Genomic DNA, 24,795 nt, shown 5'->3' on the forward strand with positions numbered 1-24,795 from the left:
AAATACATGGTATAAGTGACTATAAAAGGCAATTGCTTAAATCAGTAACCCATAACTTGAGCGAACAACAGCCCTATATTCCTGTCACGGCGTTTTCACATACCAGGATTTATTTTTGGATTGGATTTCCCGCTAACGAGACTCCTGCAGGAGCCCGATGACCAATCACAAGTAACTGACTTGATGTCACAGCGTCACCTAACCGGAATGGTCTTTGTCTTTTTGCAAAAAAGGTAGTCTAAAATACATCGTACATGGGCTCCTGGTCTGTAAAAATACCGTGACATGGGCTTAGTATAGGAATTGTTCGCTCCTAGTCATGGACTCCCGCTTAAAGTGAGAGGATCACTTCTCTCTTCGTCCGAAGATTTTTCTCCTTGTAATACCTATTGAATTTACAACATGAGGGGTGGTCCACAGGGGTAGTCCATGGACCGGGTCCACTGGGGTGGTCCACGGACCTAGGGTCCATGTTTGTATACGTACTTTGTACAGTGTTAATTGACTTTCACAGATTAAAAACAGAATGGCCAATATTCGAATGCTAAAGGAAGAACAAAGTACAGAACCGATAAAAAGGTAGATAAAACTAATTAAAGAGAATTTAAAGAACAAAAGAAATCCAGTGCTAATTGAGTCAGAATAGATGGCATTTTCATCAAAAAGTACATAAATAAGTACATCGTCCGTCAGTTTTTAAATCTTGTAAAACTATCAAAAATTTATAATATTTTATTGATTTTCGGCAAAGATTATGTTTACGGTCCACCTATGCATGTTTCACTTTTTGTGACTGTAAATTATTTGATAATGGGCGGGTCTTGAACTACAGTAACTTAAGCCCTGGCCAAACTATCGAACAAAGTTGGATTGAAGGCTCCAACTTTGCTCGATCCAACATTGTTAGACCGTTTGGGCGCCCATGTTGGAAGATGTTCGTCCACCAATACAATTTTGTTCGATCAAATACTGGATAGAGTTTGCTTTTGATCAAAAATTACAACCAATAATGCTGTTCGACGCAACAATGTTGCAGGTTTTGCCGCTCTTCCAAGAAAGTTGTGTGCTGAATCGAGTCACGTTCGCACTGCTAGCCAATTATGAATCTCTATCTTATTTTCAAGCCTAGGCTAGCATCACTTGCAACAGAGATGGCGGACAAGAACCAAGGGGAGAAACCTTGATCAGGGGGTACGAAGCAGGGCCATGTCTGTGGGACACTTTTAAAACCTCCTTAATCATTATCGCTGGTTGGAGATGCTTGGTTTAATAGAGTTTAAAATTTTGCAAATTGATCCGAGCTCATAATCATCATCTCCTAAACGCGGATGTATTTTGCAAAGAACATACCCTTTTCTACACGTTCTCTTAACCAGTCTTTGGTTTTTACTCACTTGAACACGTTCTTTCCGTCCTCAAACAACGCCAGTAGCATAACGCTACGCCATATTTCCAAATTTTGTGCCAACTTGGAACTTTAATTGGATAGTGTTTTGCCACCACGTCAACGTTTATATCCAACAATGTTGCATGTGGGATCCAACTTGTTCGATAGTTTGGCCAGGGCTTTATAAATGACCAAAACGTGATTCGCATTCCTTCGCACTCTGATTGGTTCAATTTCGCGCCCTTTTTCAACCAATAACGGGAAAAAAAACGAAAGCCAATCGCCAATTCTACTTTACTCGAAATTCCCTTAACACCACGCCCTTACAATACTAAGTGCTTTTAAGAACGTCCCTGTGCAACAGATACGAAACTGAGAAGACAGACTTTCAGTTCAAGATGTAGCAACTTCTTTGTGTTTTGCAACATGCCTTGAGTACAAATTTCAAAACGATGACTTAGTGATTTTGTGTTTATTACCTGGAAATTTCAATAACTTTAATAGTGCCGCCTTGAGCAAAACCATGAAAGAAAAGTCCGGTCAGACCTCGAAATTCTCGCAATGTACGAAAAAAGCGAATACAGTAAACATCCACATATAAGAACCTAGAATTTAAGAACTGTTAGGCTTAAAATTTTAGACCCCCCCCCCCCCCCCCCACCTTACAGAAGACCCAGTTTACCCAAGGAAATTAAACAGATTCTTATTTTAGAAAATGACCTTGAGATTTTAAGCGTCTGGAACAAATTTTAAACTGCAGAGATCTTGTTGACAAATTGTGTTCCATTGTTATGATTGAAATAGAAAGGTATCAGCATCCCCATCAAAGGAAATCAGTCATACCACACATGTATCATAGAGTATATATCTTTTGTGAAAATAAGAACCAATTTAAGAACCTAGATAGCCTAAAAACTACTCTAAATACCATTCTTATAAGAACCTATTTAGCCTTACTTGGAAAAATCTAGATTCTTACATGTGGTGTTTACTGTGCCTGAAGTAGGTCGGTCACGTCTACTTAACAACCAAGTGGAACCACCAGGCTGTTTGTAGCGTTCTATGGGTACATCGTGAAAATAATAGACAGTTTAAGCCGGTACGCGACCTACGTTTTTGAGCCACCGACGGAAACCAAATGAACATTTCACATGCCAGGACGGTACCTAGTCTCTGGCAGTCTTTGAGAGTGAAAAGATACTTGCAATGTTAGTGGTAGTGTTGAGACTTGTTGAAAAGGAAAACGGCTCACGGTTGCCGTCCGGCGGCTTAAAAAAAAATCCCTAAGCTACTCACACCGTTTTCCGCTTAAATAACTACGACTCGCGGCAAAGCCGATCTAAAACAACCTGGAGTAGTAGATGCATTTAAACCTAGTCATTCTTTTTATCCGCCACCGGCTCTGACGTGGGTGTGGTGGTACCATTCCAATCGCCTTTGTTTCCTTCGGCTCTTGTTCAGCTGCAGCAACATTCTCTACAGTTTCACCGCTTGTACCAAATTCATTTACACGTTTAGGATCAATGGGGTAAATCCATCGCTGATACAAGGCAATGAAAAAGACGATGTCTGCAATAACAAAATTACAAAACCACTTAAAAACAGCTCTTCAAGCCAATGAATCCACCCATTCCAATAAAATGTGGCCATAATGCCCTTTAAGATAGATCCTGTGTCAACTTTTAAATATAGAAATATTTTGCGGCGTACAATAACTTCAAGGATGCGGCATGCTACAAAAATGATGCACAGTCATTGTTACAAAATAAGTTTCACTCAAAGGAAACAAAAACTAGGGGTGCATTCTTTAGGGAATATCCTGGCTATTCTCATTCCGGATCAGGAATAACAGAATACACGGAATATCAATTCTCAAAAGAACGCAAATTATGAAAACGGAATATTTTGGCGAAATGACCTGGGAACTTTTGTCTGGGCATGCGCCAGTTGAGTTGGCATGGCAACTGAAAAAGGAACACGAACACGAAATGTTGAAATATGACCGTAAGTACAGGTTTATGGCGGTTTCCTTGATTTTTCGGTTTGCTTCATTTGCTTAAAACTGTAAGGGGGAAGATGACGAAGAATTTTTTGTACTTGTAAGTGCTTTGTGCAGTGGAAATGCGTTCCAATACGCTCTTCATCTTGATGTTGACTTTACTGGAAAAAGGTTCGTGGTTTTTGTACAAACCAATTAATGCCAACCTCATTTCTTTTGACCAGGCAAGGGCACTTTTTTTGAATAACACAAACTGACAGTTCTTTTTGTTCTAGCACCGGTAAAGAAACAGAACAGCTCTAGGCCAGCACACCCGCATCTACGGTCGAAACTTTGGGTCGCTAATTCCATTCAATTTTCAATCTTCAAGCCGCCGGTAGGCGACCGGCCGACCGCGTATCATTTCCCGCCAAAACTTTCCCAAAAGAACGCATATTCTGCCTATTCCGAGTGAACCATATTCCGGTCATTCAGTTCATTCTGCTTTCGGGAACAGAATAAACGGAATAGGTCCCAAAAGAACACGAATACCATCTATTCCGTGTATTCCTATTCTGGAATTGTACCAAAAGAAAGCGCCCTAGGTTTAACACCATCGTTAAGTTAAACTCACTTTGCAGGACACCTACGCGAAATTTTAAAAATGTCGTTTTGCCTTGGCGGCGGAAAACAATTCAAAAGTTGGTACACCAAACTATTGCATGGACAAAGAAAAAAAACAAAATGTTATTCGAAAAGAAACGTTGTTTCTTATCTGAAATGGAGGGGAGAAAAAAAGTTTATTATTTTAACACAGTTGACGTTTCGAGTACCACGAATTTCTTTACGGTGCTCAATAGGCCTTTTTCGATATATTAAAATTCAGCTAAAAGGAGAGGTTTAGAGGACAAAGTCAAAGGAAAGTGGATGATATGCAAATTTTTTACATTCATTCCAACCTGTTTCTATTGATTTTGTCCTACTGCCTCGCTATCAAGCTGAAAATGTGATATTTCGAAAATGGCATATGTTAAAGCGCACCTAAACTCGAATTTTTTTTTGTTCCTGATATAAATCTCCCATCCAAAGCAACCATGTATCACCATTGTTACCAGAATTTCGCTTTTTCTCTGCAGTGCAAGCCACATAAACTTGGCATTAAGACCCACGACCGTGGTGTGAGAGGCATGGGTCTATTCTCGATCTTACGTCACAAGCTGCTTTAAAAGAATAGGCCATTTCCGAGTTCATGTTTGCCTCCTCTTCAAAGCGAGTCTAAGTGCGAAGTTTTTCATGATAATTAGTTTGCTTTCATATGTAAAGTAGAACTAATTACCATCACAAAACATTTGGCACTTACATTCGCTTTGAAAAGGAGGCAGACGTGAACTCGGAAATGGCCTATTTTTATTTAAAGTACTTTGTGACGTAAAATCGAGACTAGATCCATGCTCCTCAGATCACGGTCGTGGGTCCAAATTACTGCTAGTTTGGATAACTTTGCGCGTCTTGCCCGGCATTTTGAGGTAAGGATCGTTAACATGTTTGCTTTTGGGAGAAAGATCAACATTTGAGACTAAAAAAATTGACTTCAGGTCCTCTTTAACATATCAACTCAGTTGATAAACTCATTTTGGGGTTCCACTTCCCACCGATGCAGCACCAGTTTCTATAGGAACTAAATAATGGTAATTACTGAGTGGAGTGCAATTTGGTCTGAAATCATACGTGTGATTTGAAATCACAAGTATGATTTCAGACCAAAATTGCACTCCACGCAGTTCAATTACCACTTTATTATATCCATTTACAAATCACACAATTATTTAATGGTCCTAAAATAAAGGATTTTAGTCAGTACCAATATTTCATTGATCCAGGTGAGAACAAAAGTTTGATAGGTTACCTTAAACAAGCCTTGAAATCTGATTGGTTGTTTGTTTCAGTCTTCTTTTCTCATTGGCTGCGGAAATGGTGTGATTTAGAGCAAATAAAATATTGCGATTTGGAACTCAATAAATCGCACTGCCGAGAGCCACTCAGATTGCAAGGATCACCTGTGATTTCTAAATGGATGTAATAGACCCCTTTATCCAATGAAAAAACACCTGACTAACAATGAAGTGTGATAACTTCGCCTTGTAAATTTAGGAAATAGAATCCAGCAAAGTTAAGCAAATCTCTGCCAATTAAATTATCTACAACCTCAGAGATATCAAAATTGTTATTGTTAATATTTCTATTTGTACTTACCATCTCTAAAACAACCAAGCCTGTAAAGAGTTGGCATTTTGATGACGAAAGCAAAGAGGTCATCAATAAATGTGTTGAGTGCTTTGTATGTCATCATGCGCCACGGCAAATGAGCCACTGATTTCATTTTATAATTGATAAACAGCTGCGGAGTCATCATGATGAATCCTACAAAACATGGTGGAAAAATGAGGAATACTGAAGCAAGGAGCCAAAAGTGACACTGACAATATAATCACTGACGTTCTTTTGCACGGCCCCACACAGTGCATGAGAACTTACCAAATGTTAAAAGAAATCCATAGAGCATGCTAAGAATCCAAGAGTACCAGCCCTTGTGTTCAACATACATCAGTGAATATACAGCATAGCATATTAACAATGGAAACAGAGCCCATGACAAATATTTAAATGCCATCTACAAAGAGAGAAAGAAATCATGATTTAAACAATGGCGTTTGTAGTTGTTTTCATGTAAAAAAAAAATTTAACCCAAAAGACTATGGACCACCTTAGAATAATGTTTCAAGATCTTTTTGTCCTTTAATTGTTTTTTCTTAAAGTTGTGCCGCAGGAAGCATCAGATGGGTGACATTTGGTTAAAAGAGCAAACATTTCTTTTTAAATGATACTGTCCACATTTTACCAGTTTGTTGTCAAACTATGTAACCCTGTATATGTTGTAAAAGGTGGTTTGTAACTAAACTTGAGCAAAACCATTGCTCTAGAATGCAAAACAGGCTACCTGGGTTGATTTCTTTTGCTCATTAATACTCTTGCTCAATCTTCCTATTTTTTAATAACTCTCAATACGTACGTTGGCCGACCCATTGCGGCTTGTCCATTATGCATCGACCAACTCGTCGGTCAATGAGTTAGTTGGATTGGATACATACATTACTATTACCAGTAAGCCCTGCCAAAATAATTCACAATTATTCCACGAGGGCACGCTGGATACGAAGTGATAGATAACCGTTGAGGCATGTTAGCGCCGAGTTGGTTATAATCATTTTATATCCAGCAAGCCCAAGTGGAAAAATTATTGTTTTATCAAACACTCCATGGTGTTCCCGAGGGCAATATTGTCCACTAAAGCACCGATTTCTGCCTTGGTCTTTACCAGTCCAAAACGGCTTTTGTCTGCCATTTTTTCTCAGAGTTGCAAAAATGTTTCAGCTCCCTTTATTGCTGATGCATTCCTTGACCATATTAGGTCCAGCAGGTATATAAACTGATAGCCTTTGTTTGGCAAGCCAATGAAAATGCTGGAAATCTGATATCCATGGTTGAGTTTTTAATAAAATTTTATCATTATTATTATTATTTACCACTTAAATTCTAAAGAACTATTGGGCTGGTTTTAATTCCAAAAAGCAGAAAGAAGACATGATCAAGTGAAGAACAGAAAGTCACCTCACCATATCATATTGCTTCGTTTCTGATTCTGCATAGGTTTCTTTGTCAGTGATGGAAATTCTTGGTATAATACCAAACCAAAGGTTTTCTCTATCCAGCTACAAAATCAACAAGGATAAATATTAAAATAATATCAATGAAAGGTCAATACAATTTTGGGAGCAGGAGCAGAGTACCGGTAGTGATGAAAGTCCCTGCCTCTTGCCAATGTAGCCATGTGGTTTTTGTATCCTGGAGGTGACATACCAGGTGAGGGCAGCATAATTATTTAAATGGCAAAGGAAAAATGTAATTCAAGACGTACATTTGAACTGTGGGAATGAAACAAGTTAAGTTCTGAGATCATTGCAATTACGAACGTTACTTTTAGCAGTAACAAAAGGAAAGCCTGAAAAATTTGGGCTTGAACGGATCCATGACCTCTGCGACACCCGTACAGTGCTCTACTAATTACTGGATTGCCAGTATGGCAAACCCAGTAGGAATCTGCGTTTATTTCGTCGTTTTTTTATTTTTTTCCGTGTCGGTAAAAGTCTTGCCTGTCACTCCCCTGCTAAGTAGTGGCTTTGTGCATAGAGCCTTCTGCGCGTATTTTCTTAGTATCGAGAGGGTAGTGGGAAATGCGTAGATTTCTCTGGTGGACACAGTAGAACGATTAACTCATGTAACGCGAGTGGCGTTTTAGTGGATCTTTGAACAAAATATACCCTTATGAAGCTCATGAATGGCAGGTCAATTGGATATACAGGCGGTGGAATCTTAAAAGCGACGAGTAATGGACTTCGACAACAATCTATCGCCCGTCGAGCCGAAATCAAAGTGAGCTGTATTTACCTGAAGTATATGGTAGTTTGACACAATTGAGTTTCTTGCCTTCACGCACGCAATGAAATAGGAAGAGGTTCTCGCCTCTAAGAGCAAATATGTTGTTTGTTTCAATAAATTTTTCGCTGGAAAAGGATTCTGTGGTATTTTCTGCCTTTGTGAATTATAATATCATGTTGTGTATTGAATTTCCGAGCTTAAGGTTGAAATGTGATATGGGAGAAGTTTTTTAGTATTGCTCTGTAAGCAGGAAGGGTTCACAGGCCTGTTGGAAGCGTGCTTGAGTTTCAACAAAATGAGCCCCAAAATCAGTGAAAATTGTGACGCAGATGAATAATAAAGTAGCTGCCATTTCCAAAATGATGAAATTACCTGGTGATAAATAACGTTGAACGCGTCTTGGAGAGTAAATTTTGACTTTGCATAAACAAGAGTTGGGCGGACTTCGCTCATTTCATTGTCAAACTTTATAACACTTGACAGAAAAAGAAACTTACAAAAACCCGGTATCTTGCCATCATTTGACACAGATGCTTCACTGTTTGGCGAGTAAACATGCCGCGGTAACTTAATTATGGCGCCCAATGAATTCCGGCCATGTCACTTTCGATTCGGCGATTTATTTGAACGTAGTAAAAATCTCCCAAATGTTTGTCGCTGATCGTAACTTTTTATAGTCTATATTCACGGTTCAAAATTAATGTTGTTTGCATGTCGTAAATATGTTATTCTCGATCGACCGTCCTGGAGACTTCCTTCTGCTCTTTCTAAAAACTGTGTATCAATAGTTATTTACTTTTGCATCAATATTTGTTTTTGCATAAAGCAAGCTAACAAGATCTGTACCTTGCTGAGTTCGCATTTGTTAGCGTTAACAGTGTTTTCGGTCCGATGCTTCTGTTTTATGAGGGGTATATTGTTTTGGTCTCCCATCCAAACACTAACCCCGCCGAACAGGGCTTAACTTCAGTGAACTTCGGCATTACAAAGCTGCCTGATGCTCAGTGGGCACGCTTAAACTTGTGGTGAAAAGAAGCTTATCAACATGTCAGCCCAGAAGCCAATGTTTCTCACTTCCCATTTATTTTCTTCAATCTTTCTGGGTTCAGTACTTTGCTAGTAACCAGATGTCTTCTCAGACTATTTAACCTGAGACTACTACCATGGCACTACAATGATAGACAATACCAACACAATATCGTGCACTGTTAGAGCTACATATTGCGCAAGGACAGATCTGTTTCATCGTACGAACATGTGAGGACCTGTGAGCCAAAGGGCCTCTTCTGGTATGACTTCTTAATGACCTTGAAAAAAATTGTTTGGAACGGTGCACGTACCACAGGCAACCCAGTGTACCCTCACGGAGGGTCTAGTTGAGCTATCGAGCCAACTGGGGGCTGATCATTTTTTTTTGTGAGTACGTAACTGAACCAGTCGATGATATGGCAAAGGAACAATGTATTAATTAATGACATACATTTGAACAGCAGGAATGAAACAAATTAAGTTTTGAGATCGAGTTATGAACGCTAAGATGCTTTTTGCAAAATATTGTGATTTGTCAGTGTCTCGCAGATCAATTATTTGCCTCAACCTTTGGCTTCGGCAAATAATTGATCTGCTCGCTACTAACAAATCACGATATTTTGCTCAACCTCGTCCAATAATTCTTAATTATTCAATCAAGTCTTTCTAGAAGTGAAATGGTCCAAAAGATATCATGCTTCTGTCCTTTCCTGTTGCCTTCTATAACACTATTTCCCGACAATGAACAGCCTTTAAATACAATTATGACTTGGGAAAACAGTCTTGTTCAAAACTGCCTGAAATTAAATTTAAATAACTGGCCCAAATTAAATTTAAATAATAATTAGTAAATAATTATTGCCAAACTCACCTTAATATTTACAGCCTTGTTGATCTTCCAAATCTCAATTAAGAGTCCAATAAAACAACTGATTATGATAACAGTGTTGGTCTCATTATCCATGACATACAGAAGAACAATGACAGACTGGAACACATTGAAAAATACAGATCGCACAGACAAGCCTTCCAGAGTCTTGCGGCTTCGCCAAAATTGTATGTCTAAAGAGAAACCAAAAGAGAGCAAACTTGAGCATGACACCATTGATTTTTATGTTCACAACAAAACAACCAACTTTATTAATTTGCCTAATTCCTTATGGGAAAGGAATGTTTAGTCCAGACAAGTTGACAGCAAGAAATTTGCCAGAAGGGTTAAACTGTTGGGCCATGAAAAACTACTGAAGGGGAGTCTAACAATGGGCAAGAGCTTGCAGGGAGCAAGAGGTGAAATGCGTAACAAGATTCACATGTACCAGCCTCAAATTGTCCTGCTGATTGCCTCCTTCTGATTGGACGCAGTTAAACAATTATCGTTCAAAAATAACGGTGTCCAGTCAGAAAGAGGCAATCAGAAGGACCGTTTGAGGCTGGCAAGCATGAATCTTGTCACACACTTCCACTGCTCCAAAGGTATGGAATTTTGATTTTTTTTGATGGCTATTTGTGGGTCGTTGGGATGAATTTTCAAGCAATAAGTACAAGAAGAAGCGTGAATCTTTTGGCCATTCTCCTGTGAAGTTTGAAAGTGGAGCGATGCGATTTTCTGGAAAAAATCGCCCCAGTGCTGGAGCCGTTCAAAAGATACCTTCCACCCTCGTCCCTCTTTTAAGAGGCACAGTAAACAGCAAACTATAAATCTTCAAAATCGCTCAAAATACCACAGTACACTGCAGGTAAGGTAATTCAATGTTTATTTAACATTGGTCCGTGCACATATTTATTGATATCTCTACAGAAGAAGCAAATGGTGAATCCAGTACATTTATTTAAAAAATTACAAATGGTTACACAAACAGATTGTGTGGGCTCCCTGTGATATCCATGGTAACTATGAGAAGTCACAGTACCAGTGGACTGGTCTGTAGAACCCTTACCAAAGAGGATGGGATTGAGGAGATAAATTAAATTAATTAATACAGAACAACTCTATGTTAAAACTCACCATTCTTGAAAGCCAAAAATTCAAAAACAGTGTGTACAAGAGTAACAATCATAGTTACTCCCAACAAATAAGGGTTAGTCTCCACCAAAGTCCTCTGAATCGAAAAAGGAAAGAACATATCAATTTTTGTGAAAATGAGGGAATTAAATTATTATTGTTATATTCAAGCCAATTCCACAAAGTTGTCACTTTGGTATTTGTTTTTGACACTCAATTGAAAACCATTCTAAAACTGGCATGAGATTTTTAAACTAATCAGCAAGCTTAATGATTCCAAGTTCAAGTGAGGCCTAACACTACTGTCAAGTTTTTTATTCCCAATTATTCCATCAGAGATCAACCCTAGTATTGGAATTGGGCCCACACAAGGACAGACCAGGGTGGGATTTGAACCCACGACCTTCGGATTAGATCAATGCTGCTCTACCGACTGAGCTACAAGGCCAGAACGGGAGCCAGCCATGGGTATGTGAGATATTATTCACAAGGACAAATTCGGCTGATTTAGTTATTTTACTTTAACCACTTCATAACACATCACTTGTAATGATTTCCTCTCAAGATGTGGAAAGGTAATTTTTCTCAACTTCATCAACAACTGAGTCCTTCCCAGAGCTTCACTTATCAAGACTGGCACTTATTCTAATTCCCAGTTTTTGAGAACCGTGCAAAACATTTCAGTCAATAACTGTGGAAGTTGATGCAAAAACCCAGTAGCTTAAAAATTGTTCATCCCCACATACACAACTTGACCTACATGTAATTATCCACTTCAGCCTACCTTAATAGAGTCTTGTTCCTCTTCTGTTTGCTCTGGTTCATCCCCAAGAACAGAAAACCATTTTTGCCTAACTCTCTGAGACTCATACATTTGCCATTTAAACAGTGATATTGGACTGTATGTCAGATGCAGATCAAGCATCCTGCATGCCAAAAAAGAAAACAACCTCTTTAAAGAAAGGTTGGGAAATTGACAAAAAGGGATTACTAGTTTTCCCTCACCATGACTACCTGTTTTTAGTTTGTTTGTCCGTTTGTTTAACTAAAACAAAAGAACATGCTTGCATGGGAATTGAACTTGATTCCTGGTGGAAAAGGTTGAGATACCAACATACCTGCAGACCTCATCAGACCAAAAATTAAACGGATACGTACATTATCTCGACAAAGTAACATCATGCATTTTCCCAGTTCAATTTCACAGTCAGGTATTAAATTAATTAAATAAGGTTAGGAAGAAACATACATGTATCTATAGATCACAAAATCAAAGTAAACCCTTAAATTTGGTGGACTGTACTGCAGAACAGTCACAGCAAATTCTGTACCACACAAACTACTTTGAGATACTGTACATAGTATAATAAAGATCCTGTGACTTTATGCACTTTTAATTAAATTCACTTTTTCCAAGTAACTGATTTGATTGGTTTGAACTAATAATGCATACAAATGATAAGACAGATTGTGTGACTGGGCCTAACGGGCCATAATAAATTTTAAGGGCCACCTCAACCCTTCAAGTCTGCTTGTATTCAAATAAATTTGTTTTCACTTGAATAAAAAAACAGCCATTGATTATTTAGACATTTCTATTACACAAGTTGGTTTTCTTCACTACAAGTGAACCCATGGCTACTGGCCATTAATCTTTCCCACAACTGGCCCACAAATAAAATTGACATCTAGCTTCACACAAATAACTCATCTAAGTGTAAAAGAGTTGAAAAAGCCTGGATCATGAGTCATGTCAGAAAGAAATGGACTTACTTGGTTGTTTCATTGATGGGCATGTATTCGCTTGCCAAGTTCCAGTAGTTGTTTAGGTACAACACTGGGAAGTACTTTGCAGTAATATTCTCAAATGTAATGACTATGTCAATAAAACAGAAATAACAAATGAAACAGAATGAATGACTTAAATCAGATGTTTCAGACAGATACACATTGGAGACCAATAATAAGTCTAGGTGTGTTTATTTATACAACAAATAATTGATTGGGACAGGATGCAGGTTTTCATAATGACTCTGAGAATTGGTTCACAAAATAATGGATGCAAATAAACATTTAAAAAAATAAATGTGATGAATGAATAAAAATATTAATAACCTATTGAAGACCCCAATAAAACAGAATGATGATAATAATAATAATAATTGTTAATAATAAAGGCCAGTTGGCTATTTTATAAGCAAGACCAAGAACATGAACAAGGAACCAACTGAGGAACAACTTTAGCAAATTTAGAAAGACGTGAACTTGCGAACTCAGGGATGCAACTCCACTCTCCAAAGCTTCCCTCTGACAAGTGGACCCTCCCTCTAAACACAATAGAAATGCATCCATGATACAGTTTCCATGAAGAAAGAGGTCAGGAGATAATATGTGGTATCTGGAATAAGCCTCTTCCAATACAGTCTTCATTTTAAGGGGACTCCCCACATCTTGTTTGAGTGGAGGTAGTGGTTAACCAATTGACTCCTGAACCACCCCCCCCCCTCCCCCTTGATGAGTAAAATTGTCTCATTTTTGACAACTGTTATTGGAGATGGCTATGAAACTCGACATGTTTCTTTGTTTATGTTTGTGTTCACTGTTTTGGCCCTGACCATGCACAAACTACTCCATTTTTCAAAGACAAACAATCAAAAGTTTTGAATAATTTATTCGGCTTCGCCTCATGGGCTATTGACCCGTAGCCCTTGCGGGCTGTGTCTAATTGTTAAGAAGTACAAGCACTTGAGAAAACAACCTGCATCCAAATCAGTTAACACTACATTTTATGCACACAAAATCAAAATCTCTTTGAAGTTTTCGTATAAATAAGTAACCACATATTGAGTCAGCTTACATTCATCCAGAGGTTGAGGCACAGCTCCTTGTGTCCATGGAGTCTGATCATCCATTAAATTGATTGTTAGATTTGGGTGCCAGTAAGAAATGATTTCAACATGTTTCTTACCTTCTGTTGACTGCTGCAAAGCAATGTGAATGTGTTTTTAAGTAATCTTAGTTTTGTTTTATTAAAGCGACTTTTGTATGACCTGGAAAAAGCGTTCGCAATTTGTTTCACGGATCCAATGTTTGGCAAGATCAAAACAAAGCTCCTCCTTATTCCTGCCAAGGAAACTCCTAATATGGGCAGTAAACAGTTCAATTGCCCAATCACATTACTGCATTTCAAATGACATCAAAGTGAAACTTTCCATAAAGTTCCATGGAGAGATGACGTTGTTTGCAGGTGCATTCACCAAGGCAATGAAAATTTGCACTTGTTTGTTTTTGTTCAATAAGGCAATTAAATGTTTTGCATTTTTGTTTACGTTGTTTCCAAGTTACTTTTGAAGGTCATATGAAAGTTGCTTTATTGGTGCAGTGGTAAGAGCACTCGACTCCCACCAATGTGGCCAGAGTTTGATTCCCAGACTTGGTCGGCACCATAAGTGGGTTGAGGTTGTTTGGTTTCCAAGAAGGTATTAATTTTATTAACAGTTGTGTAGCGCTTCAATCTTTATTAGTCTTTTTTTGTTGTTGAGATATTGAAGTTGAATATAAGCTAATATAGAAACAACGGGAGCATAAATTGTAGAAATAAGTACGCACAAAGATCATGATCTGCGAGATCAAAGGTCTGTATGCTTATGCTAAATCAACTCATCGATTATCCAAATTTCTCGATTATCCAGGCTTTTTCTCTGGTCCCAATTTTGTCATGAATATTTATTAGTCATCATTAAGATCCCTAGCCATATTCTTTTTAAAACTACAGCGTTGAAAAGAAAGTAAACGTGAGTTTGTTTCTCTTTCAAAAAGCAAAAAAACAGCACTCGCACACGTCGTAACTAACATCGCTTTCTTAAAGTAATCAGTTTTTGTTTCTCATTAATATTCATATTCGCGATTATCCGGACTATTTCATCTACATGTAGTCCCAACGAGTCCGGATAATCAAGGTTCGACTGTATGCCATTCTAGATTGATGTCCGATTTTATCGGAATTTTGAAACCTCAAATTGGAAATTCTTGAGTCAGACACAAGCAGCTATCGGAATCAGAAATGCCAATAGCAACATCGGAAACTAAATTTCTGATATTAATATGGAGAAGCTCCCTTAGGCAGGGGCAGATGTAGTGAAAACTATTACTAGTTAGTTAATTATTTATTACTCAATAACTTACCACTACATCTGGATGGGCATCGGCTTTGCCAGTCAGCAGATTAACAGTTCTGTGGACTCGTCTTTTTCGGAAAACTGTCAATACTATAAGGTAAAGAGACAAAAATGCTATTAACTTTTACCTGTTTACAGTGTATAAAAAAAATTAGAAACCCGCTGATTAAGGCAACAAATCACAATCAAGATTCATCATCATGTCATACTAGATGAGATGTGAAATGAGATTAATCTTAGATACAACCTTAGATTAATCTGTAGGATCCTATTTAGTGTACCCTAAAAACTTGTTAATAAGCCGCATCTTTTTGCCAAAATATTGGACTGAAAATTGTGGGTGTAACTTATATACAAGACCACTGCTAACTGGCTGGTATGGGGTCAAAGATAGCACTTGAAACCTTCAGAAAGTGAAGATTTCTTCAACAGATCACTTCAACACTGATCTCTCCACCACATGCAAGAAAATACCCCGCTATTTGGAAGAACTCACAAGTCAAAGGCGGACTGTATTGTTGCCCTTCATTACTTGCAAGACAAGTTTATCTGTGACGTTCTTAAACTCTTGTTTAGCGACACATTTTTCCCATTTGATGGTTTCCAGAAGTATTTATACATGTAAACATGATAACGCGGCTCAGTCCAGATTTCTCAGATGACAGAGTGGTCACCAAGTAAATGTTTTGTATCATTGCCTGTGTGTTCTTTTCATTCAAATGTCATCGTTTTTACTTCAACTGTGGGCTTCAACAATGAAGATAACTATTGTCAGTTTCAATAATTAGAGAAAGATTAGATAAGCTTTTAAAGGTATTTTAATGCATTATATTTCAGCAAGTTTTAATATCACAAACAACTGCAAACAAACAAACAAACAAACAACTTTTTTGCCAGAGTGCTTATTTTAAGTTTTTATTTTTTTCTCCTAATCATGTAAATGTAAATGTGCGCTCAGTTGACCGCTCCCAACAAGGGCTTTTCAGGATCAACCGGCTCAACGGGATCGGACCGAATGCATGTGAAGGCGCCCATGGCTGCCGCCATACGATCCATGTGTGATCTCGGAGCACCGCAAACCCAGCCAGATGTAAATGACTGGGAGTCGATTTTGAGGAGGGAGGAAAACCGGAGTACCCGGAGAAAAACCCTCAGAGTCAGGTTGAGATCGACTGAAACTCAGCCCACATACAACCCGAGGCCAGAGTTGAACCTGGGTCACAGAGGTGGGAGGCACGATTGATGACCACTAAACCACCCTGACTCCCCTATTCCAATCATGCTTGGAATTTGGGGAAGCAGCTTATCTATGAGTGCAGCTTATACACGAGATTACACTGAATTTTCCCACTCAATTGCTACAGTCGGTGGCACACACTAAATGCTCAGAAGATCTGAATCAATAGTACCATGCAAAAGTAAGTTGACAGTCCCGACTCGAATCTCAATTCATGATGTATTTCCATTTCCCTGACGATTAACAACCCTTATGACTAAAACAAAATTATAACATTTTTAATACAAATGTTTGTCAAGGATGATCTTGGACCCACTATCCACTATAACCCAATAATGACACACAAGTAGGTGGCTTTCAAACTTTTCCCAAGGGGCCAATCCCTTGTGCAATATACAACCCTTTCATCCCTAAACCAGCCATACTCAGTATTTTACTCTGTATAACGCCAGACGATTTTACTTGTCAATGGGTAACCCCCAGGATTCAATGGGTTAAGCTTAAATTAATTAATGGATACATTTTTCTGTGATAGTCTAACTGGCCACAGATTGGAAAGAGAATAAAATTATAAAAACTAGGCTGAAAATGCTTTCAATCTCACACAAAGGAATATTTCAAACTGCTGTCAGGCAGACCAAAGAGTTTAAAGGTAGGAAAACTTAGAATGGTGCCAGCTAGTGAAATGTCCTGGTCCTGGGACAGCCTGACAAGACCTCAACCATGTGCCTTATCCTTTGTTATATTTCACTTCCTTGCCGTGTGATATCACAATGTATAAAAAACATCAAAATAATTCACTTAAAGTGTAAAAAGTTCTCATTTACTTACACATAGTTCTATTTGCAACAGCAAGTCTGTTGTATTTTGGGTGCTTTGGATCAGGAGATTTCCCACGTTTGGTGACAAAAACATGAGCATACAATGTTCCATTGTTCTGCAATCGCTGTTCAAGGGAAAGCACCAATGTCAAAAAATGCACATTACAACAAATTTTATAAATCTCAGGCTTTTCGTCAAGTCATTTTAAAGGGAGAGTATCACAATTATTGCACATGTCCAACTCCATACCTTGGAAGCCTGTATTGATGTACTAAAAAGTCGCGAGCCATCCATGAGAGGACCATCTGTCCAATTACCAAACTTCAAGCCTTTTTCGTGCCAGATAAGTTTTTCAGTATTATTGAAGTCTGTGAAGTGTTTTTCCTCATCCAAATAAAACCAAAGTTCCTTTGAAGAAGAAGATTCCCGATTATTTGTCAGTAATAATTCAGGAATACTTGGGGAAATCCTAGAAGCTCCTGTTCAGGAACTTATGTCTAAGAACTGAACAGTGACTTACCCTTTGTTTGGTGCTAAAAATCTGGGTCAAATAGTAATAGCTAAAATAGTCTTGCATGACCTCGTTGGGAAACTTAATTACATTATCTATACAAGCTTTGAGTAATACGCCGTTAATTAAAAATGACCAATCCAGAGGATTTCCCTTTAGTTTAATGATGAAGACAGTAAGCGAGTTATCAACTGAAAAGACAACCAGTTAAAATTCCTTTTGTACACTGTACCTTTTCCAGTCAAGTCACGATTTCACGTGCACAATATAAGTTCTTAATCTTACAGTATCTGTTCAAAGCTAATTTCCAAATATTTTTTAACCGTTCTTTTCACTTTCATAATTAATGAAAACACACTTACGATTTTATCATTGGTCTGAAAGAGGTTTGTTGCTGCCACAGTATTTGTGTTTGAAGAGCTTTGTTGCCGGCCGCGAAACAGACTCGAAATCATCCAAAAGATAAACATCCGAACAAGAATACCTTTCCACATGGAACCTTGTTGTTGCTGCTGTTGTTGTTGACCGTTTTGTGGCTCATTATTCTCAAGCGTTTCATTCTGAAGCTGGTTGTTGGTTTGCTTTCTACAAGCGGTAGATTCACTTCCATTTTCGGTCGCCATGATGAAGTGAAAACGCGAAACGCAGTAGCAACCACTCCTTATCACTTGAGGGTCAGGTGCCTCAGCAGCTCCACAGGCAAACCAGGAGTCATGAAAATTTGGTTTTACTGTATCAAACGAGTTGATACAGGTCGAATTAAAAAAAACGTGCCGAGAAAGATTTGGAAAGCTGACGTTTCGAGCGTTAGTGTGGTTGATTTTTATGAGGATGTGGAGGAGCTTTGCCATTGGCGAAAACATGGTAACATGACTTTGAATAAACTAATGGTGAGAGGCGTTCATTGATTCCGTGAGGATAGAGAGTACCTAGTTGAAAGATGAATTTTGTTCGAGATTTTTGCGGCTTTCTGTGTTCCTGTGGTGAAAGGATAGGCCACAAATTTTCATGTCGATATGGGAGTGATAAGGAAGATTAAAGTGGCGCGCAACTGGTTTTGACGCGACTGTGTCGTTTTTTTTACGTCTCGTAGGTGTTCCCGAAAGCGGTCCGCCAATCGTTGTTGGAAAATGGACTGCGTGACTGTCACGCTGTGAAAGTGAACTTTGTTCCTTTTGTTCTCGTTGCTTGGTGAATAAGCTGCAATTACGTGATGTAAGTTTAGGATTTCAAAACCATGTGCGAATCGACATGTGATCTAGCGATTGTGATTTTCCTTCGAGTTGAGACATTAAAATAGTGAAGTGATTCGAGTCTGTCAGTAGTTTAACGCGAATATTATCGGGAAAATCTCTTGTGTTAGAAGCAATTCGGAAGATTCCTGACAATCGTCTCCCTGTTTCGCCTATGTAGATTTTCTTACCGTATAGTGTGCAGGTTATGCAATAGATTACATTTACGGAGATGCATGTAGAGTGGTCAGTGATTTTCAGTTAAAGGATCGATTCGGTCCTGAGGACAGAGCGCAAAAACCGCTAGACATGCGCACTAGAATCACACTTGTGTTGCCGCCATTCCATTTTCAAAATGGCGGACGACAAATCAAAATCCACCACGTCATTATGGAGGCTGTCACGCCGCTGCCGTTCCTCTGAGAAAATTTGCAAAAAGATGATCTGAATCTGCCATCATTCAACGATGCTTCAGAGCCGTCAGGGAAGAGATCGGACCAAAACCAGTTCGCCTAAAGCAATAGAGTTTTTGACCAGCTTCGAAGCTTCATTTGACGTTCGTTGTTTAGAGTTTTGCGTTTCTTAAGGTGGTCGGTTACTCTTTAAGCTCAGAACAGAGATATGTTGGAGGTAAATTGTTTTCGCGAAACATATCAAATATGACTTTTTTTTCGTTGATATGAAAATTTTGAGAGGTGTTTAAAGGTGGAATTCCGATTTCATACACCAAGAGAGACTTTTTCAAATCGAAGTTTGAAGAGAAGCAGGTTTTTTTACCGCTAGTGTTCGTCTTCACAGTTGTAACTGGTTTTACACAGAAAAGCGAAGTCCAGTGCCTTATACTTTCACGCCACTCGATATAGTTTGTGAGGTTTTGGGATCGTAAGTTGTCCTGAAATGCATATAACGTACATGTATGTTTTTAACTTCGAGTTAATATCTTGTCGACATTGTTCATGTAATACAATGTGAGTTTTCTCGCTTTATAAGCCAAGGCGACAGAGCGGCTGCCTGTTATATTTAAAACAGCGGCAAATATTGACAACAAACCCTGTTATTTTTTTCCCTTTAACAACGTTCATTGCTATGTTTTGTGTAACTAAAAATAAAATATGTCAACTGTCACATCTGACTGCTGGGGGATTGTGTGCTTTTTCAAGTTTATGGGACTCTTTGCAAAGGGCGAGTTAAGTTAATTCAACAAAGTAAGCTGCTTTTTCCATTTAGAGACTGAAAATGTCAGCAAAGGTGCTCTAGTTCAATGTGCAAAGCGCTTTTTTTGGCTTTTGATGCCAGCAAAACAGTTCACCACACTAGAAAAATTTTATTTGAGGGCCACTTGCTACTGGCTCACAAAGACTACAGAATTTGCCACATGGATGAATACATTTCACCAATGAAGGTGAGTGATGGAATAAATTTACAATAGTCTGCCCTGAATTGAATTTTCCCTACCCCTCAATATAGATTCTACGCCCCCTTCTTTGTCAGTGCCAAAAATCTGCCAAGAGAACTGAAGCACTAAGTTACACAGAATTAGTCAGACAGGTAGAAAACCCTCAAGGATCAAAGGCAGGAGCTGGATATTAAGCAGAGAAAAATCAAGAACGAAAACAAAAACTTTCACAAAAAAACACGAAGGTAAGTATTTGGGTTTAGCTCATTTACGACAATGACATGCCAATGCCTTTGCAGTACTAACCCCCCCCCCCCCCTCTCTTCACCAAGACACACACACCACTGACAGCATTATATTGAGTGCCACAGGCTGTTGGCTGTAATCAGTAACACACTAAACATGCTTTATTTCATATTATTATTTACATGCACAGAACAAACTGCATTGAATGCGATGCACAACCCCATGAATTTCTCAAATTGCTTTTGGCCTATTACAAGACCTGTGAGAAAACCACACCAAAAAGTTAGCTCACTATAATAAGGTAAAACAGATATCATTTTCATAATGGTCATGCTCTACAATGTAGCTGTGTCACCGAACACCCAAGGTCAATAATTTTCCTATTATCCTAACAGTAAACACTTAATGACTGGTCCCGAGGGAAACAGTTCATTTTGTTTCCCTAAAAATTTCCAATGTTCCCCTGAGGCGCAGACGAGGGAAACACAATATTATTTGTGTTCCTTTAATATATGTTTTACAACTAAAGGAGACACTGCATTTAGCTCTCTTGTGCACCATACAATTTCACAAGTCACTAGTCAAACAAAAGGAGGAAAGAACTTATATGATCCAGACAAAATGGGAAATTTTGGTGGTGAACATTCTCCAGACCTGTTTGAAAATATCTTCCATGCCACAATGTATTTACAATAATGAAAAGGGTTTTCCGTGAACCAAGAAAGCTAATCTGCAGAGAGTAAAAGTAGGTTGCTGTACTACTGCACAACCTCAGTTTCTTCGTAAATCAGGTATGGCTACCATTTCCAACAAACAAAAACAATGATAAAACCACTACACAGAAAGTGAATAATGACAGTGTAAGTACAAGGGGAAAGATAATACCTTACATTATGAAATTTTGAACCACCGATACTGTGTTTTTAGCTTTCTGATTGGTTCACTCACTCTCAGTTAACAGCTCTTATACAGTATGACATAATATGGAAACTGATTGCGTCTAGTGTTACCACGCTGGAAACTGATTGGCTTTAAATTTGTCCAAGTGTTAAGAATCAAATGAAAATTTAATAAAACAATAATTAATGAATATAATTGAGTGGTTGATCTCATATCAACATGCACTCATGGAATTATAATAATATTATTGTTCATTATTGTCTTGTGCTATAGGAATTATATGCTTATTAGTATAATTACTGAAAGTTCTCTGCGCTAATTGGTTGTCATTGAGATGATTATTCTTACGTGATAATCACCTAAGCGGTTTTTCAAAATAGCCACAAGCTGTTTTGCTGAGGTGACAGACGAATAAATTAGTTGTTTTAAAGAAAATGTGTATTATTCAAATAATCAACTATGTAATAGGCGATTTGCATGATGGCATCATTTACTAAGAAATTGAGTTGCTTCTATTGTCAGGCAAATTTAAATTATTGTTTCCGATATTCCCTTAGACTCTATGAATGTTGGTGAATAAAAACCTCAACTTCATCTCGGTTTTTATTAACCGATATTCACCTTGCCTTCGGCGAATAATAATTGTTAATAATTATTATTTGGTGTTCATACTAATTTTTAGTGTTAAAGAATTTTCAGTCAGGGGTACGCATCTAACTAAAGCTGTAAGGCTTATTATTATTATTATTATTATTATTATTATTATTATTATTATTATTATTATTATATAATGTACCTGAAGTGTTTGCATGCTTCCAAAGATTTACTGCACAAATGTTTTTGTAGCCGTTTTGCAAACTTACAATTATAAATGTGAAAAAGTTGACCAATAAGGTTACTCTGTTACAGTAATGTACTTTTCTGGGCTGTTCCACAACTGATCATGGTTTCTGCAAAAATATTTGCGAGGAACAGCAACAAAAACCTCGCACAGATCGATGGCATTTAACAGTCAAGGTTACGTGACGTGGAAATTGTAAATCCCAGGTGTTAAGAAAATTCAACTTTGTGGCTGAAGTTCACTCACACTTCATCTGCAGCAAGAAACCCAGTGGACGATTTTATACGTATGACCCCGTTACAGTTCTCAATAACGTACAACGGCCAGCCAAACTTATTTTCAAAAGCAAAAACCTTTCGTCCATCAAGACCAAGTTGCTCCTGTAGTTCCCGAGAACAAAGAAGAGTTTCGTTGCCAGTTTGCTGGTTTCTGTAAGATTTTTAAACAATAGTGGGGCAGACCAACACCAATGTCAAGAAAATTCACAGTAGCCAAAACCAACAAAATGATACAAGAGGACGCATTGCTACTTGACATGCAGACTTGCGAAGTAATCAATCGTGTGTCCTCGACCGTTGATTTGGAATCGCTGAGTGTTCTCTCCGACCTTGAAAAAAATTCCTCTGGCACCCAGAGTCGGCTAACTTTCCACAAAATTTGACGAATGCTAGAGTGTTATTCTCCACTTCGATCACTGTCTCTTTAGAGTTTGCGCAGGCGCAGTTACGCGAAAAAAGCCATTTTACGTCATTATTCTCTAGCCAATCAGCGGTTTTTGCGCTCTGTCGGTCCTGAGATCTTAATTTAACCACCAGACACAAAAATGCCGATGTATAGAATAATAATCCAATCAGATAACTAAGAGCCTTTCCACAGAATCACTTATGCCAACTCTCCCGGATACGGAACGAATCTCCCCGTCTCCCGAACGGGAAATCAAATCTCCTGGATAAAACATTGTAGGCTCAAATCGCATCCCCAAGTTAGAAGAATTTCGATTTTTTCATACTCGTTTCATCGTTTCTTAATGCATTTCTTCATCTCTGAGTTTCAAACACATGTTGAAAGATTTTATCTTCGTTTGTTATCACGGTCATATATAACCAATCGTTTGATTGGACTCCGTTTAGCTATAGCCGATAAAAGTTCTCGACATAGGTGCCCTGTTTTCCCGCAATTTTCTGTTTTCAAATTTCACAGTGGTGGTAGATTTTTTTTGTACAGAAGGAGCGGCTGAGCTACAGGGGGTAGGTGGGTGGGTTTTATTTTGCGGGGAGTAGGCTTGTTGATAGTGGGGGGGGGGGGGGGAGGGGATTGGGAGTCTGGATGTAAAAAAATCTCCAGATTTTAGATCTCCAGAGATTGGCGAGACCTTTAAGCTTATTTTTGATCAAACTACGATGGCCCAAGAACAAAAGTATTTACGATACAGCAAATACATGTTGAGGTTATGTAGGAATAATATAAAGGTCATGAAAAGAGTAGAACCGAACATTTTAAGGCCATAGCTAAAAATGACAATACTTCAGCCATTGCTGACCACGTCAAGGCCACTGGACATAACATCAAGTGGGATCATTTTGATATTTTAGCGAAGGGCAAAACAGACTATCATTGTAAAATAAAAGAGACCTTCTTTATTCAAGAACTTGAGCCAGCTTTCAACGTCAACGTCGGAAGTGAAAAACTGATGCTTTATTAATCTTTTCTGTTATTATTATTATTATTATTATTATTATTATTATTATTATATATTTTACTGTTAAGTATTTGCTTAATCTAGGTTCCAGTCCCCTCATCCGCTTTCTTATATATAAATAGCTGTTTTAAATTTCAACGGTTACTTTTGAAAATGTATGTAGAGCACATACGAAACGTCAAGTCATAATCAAAATGAACAAGTTCAATATGTTTATCACTGCTGTTTGTGCCTTATTTTTGATCATATATTTGCTGAACTGAGATATTGCAACTGAACCGATCTGAACCGATTTACCTCGCAAAAGTGAAGGTGAACTGGAATCAGTTAGAAGTGGCATTTCTAGATCCCATTGCTCCTGAATATTAACGGCGAATGCCTTGGGTTGACTGTTTCCATCTTTTACTTGTCTGTATATCTTCACCTCGAAGCTTTCACCAAGACCACGTTTCACGCATTCATTTTTGATACCGTCACGTATTTTGTGAAAGCGTTTAAGTTTTTATGAGAACTCTTTACATCAACTCTTACTCGTTCTTTTGAGCCGACAAATTAACTAGTATTCTCAGGTGAATTAAGGCTTGGGCCCAGATCTGTTTTATGAAAATAAGTGAAGGGGTGGTCTAACTATTTATCCATTTTATATAGCACGAAATAACGTGGTAACAGCTGTAAGATGTGAAACCTTAACTACTCTATAGAGCGATTTTCGATTGAGTGTCGAAAGTAATTTGCTAATTGCTTTGGTTTATGATTAATTCACTCAGTTATTGGCTCAAAGTTCTCGCGCCACTTTTTCAACCAATCAGAAGTGAAACCAAAACCAATTGTGGCTCGTGC

The 24,795-nt window shown here is 38.2% G+C and overlaps 2 protein-coding genes across 2 annotated transcripts in view; both read right to left on the reverse strand.

The window, feature by feature from the left end:
* The window catches only part of LOC138026739 (uncharacterized), a 269,593-nt gene that overhangs the window by 176,448 nt on the left and 68,350 nt on the right, over positions 1-24,795 (reverse strand). The gene's annotated exons all lie outside the window — the stretch shown is intronic.
* LOC138027244 (putative lipid scramblase CLPTM1) lies at positions 1,843-18,292 on the reverse strand. The gene is made up of 13 exons (XM_068874796.1): positions 18,004-18,292; positions 17,380-17,538; positions 17,140-17,254; positions 15,079-15,161; positions 13,751-13,874; positions 12,667-12,769; positions 11,678-11,819; positions 10,897-10,990; positions 9,763-9,953; positions 7,040-7,135; positions 5,901-6,036; positions 5,619-5,786; positions 1,843-2,956 (listed from the first exon to the last, which is right to left on the reverse strand). The coding sequence occupies exons 1-13, from the start codon at positions 18,262-18,264 to the stop codon at positions 2,727-2,729; spliced, it is 1,902 nt and encodes a 633-aa protein (XP_068730897.1). The 5' UTR covers positions 18,265-18,292; the 3' UTR covers positions 1,843-2,726.

The sequence above is a fragment of the Montipora capricornis genome, chromosome 12, assembly GCF_036669925.1.
Source record: "Montipora capricornis isolate CH-2021 chromosome 12, ASM3666992v2, whole genome shotgun sequence".
Classification (NCBI taxonomy): Eukaryota; Metazoa; Cnidaria; class Anthozoa; order Scleractinia; family Acroporidae; genus Montipora; species Montipora capricornis.

Coding starts and splice junctions, on each gene's coding strand:
- LOC138027244 (XM_068874796.1), bottom strand. CDS start 18,264: ATGGCGACCGAAAATGGAAGTGAATCTACCGCTTGTAGAAAGCAAACC. Junction 15,162..17,139: donor TGTTGCAAATAGAACTATGT/GTAAGTAAATGA, acceptor TTTACCTTATAG/TATTGACAGTTTTCCGAAAA. Junction 10,991..11,677: donor AGGAACAAGACTCTATTAAG/GTAGGCTGAAGT, acceptor TTTTCGATTCAG/AGGACTTTGGTGGAGACTAA.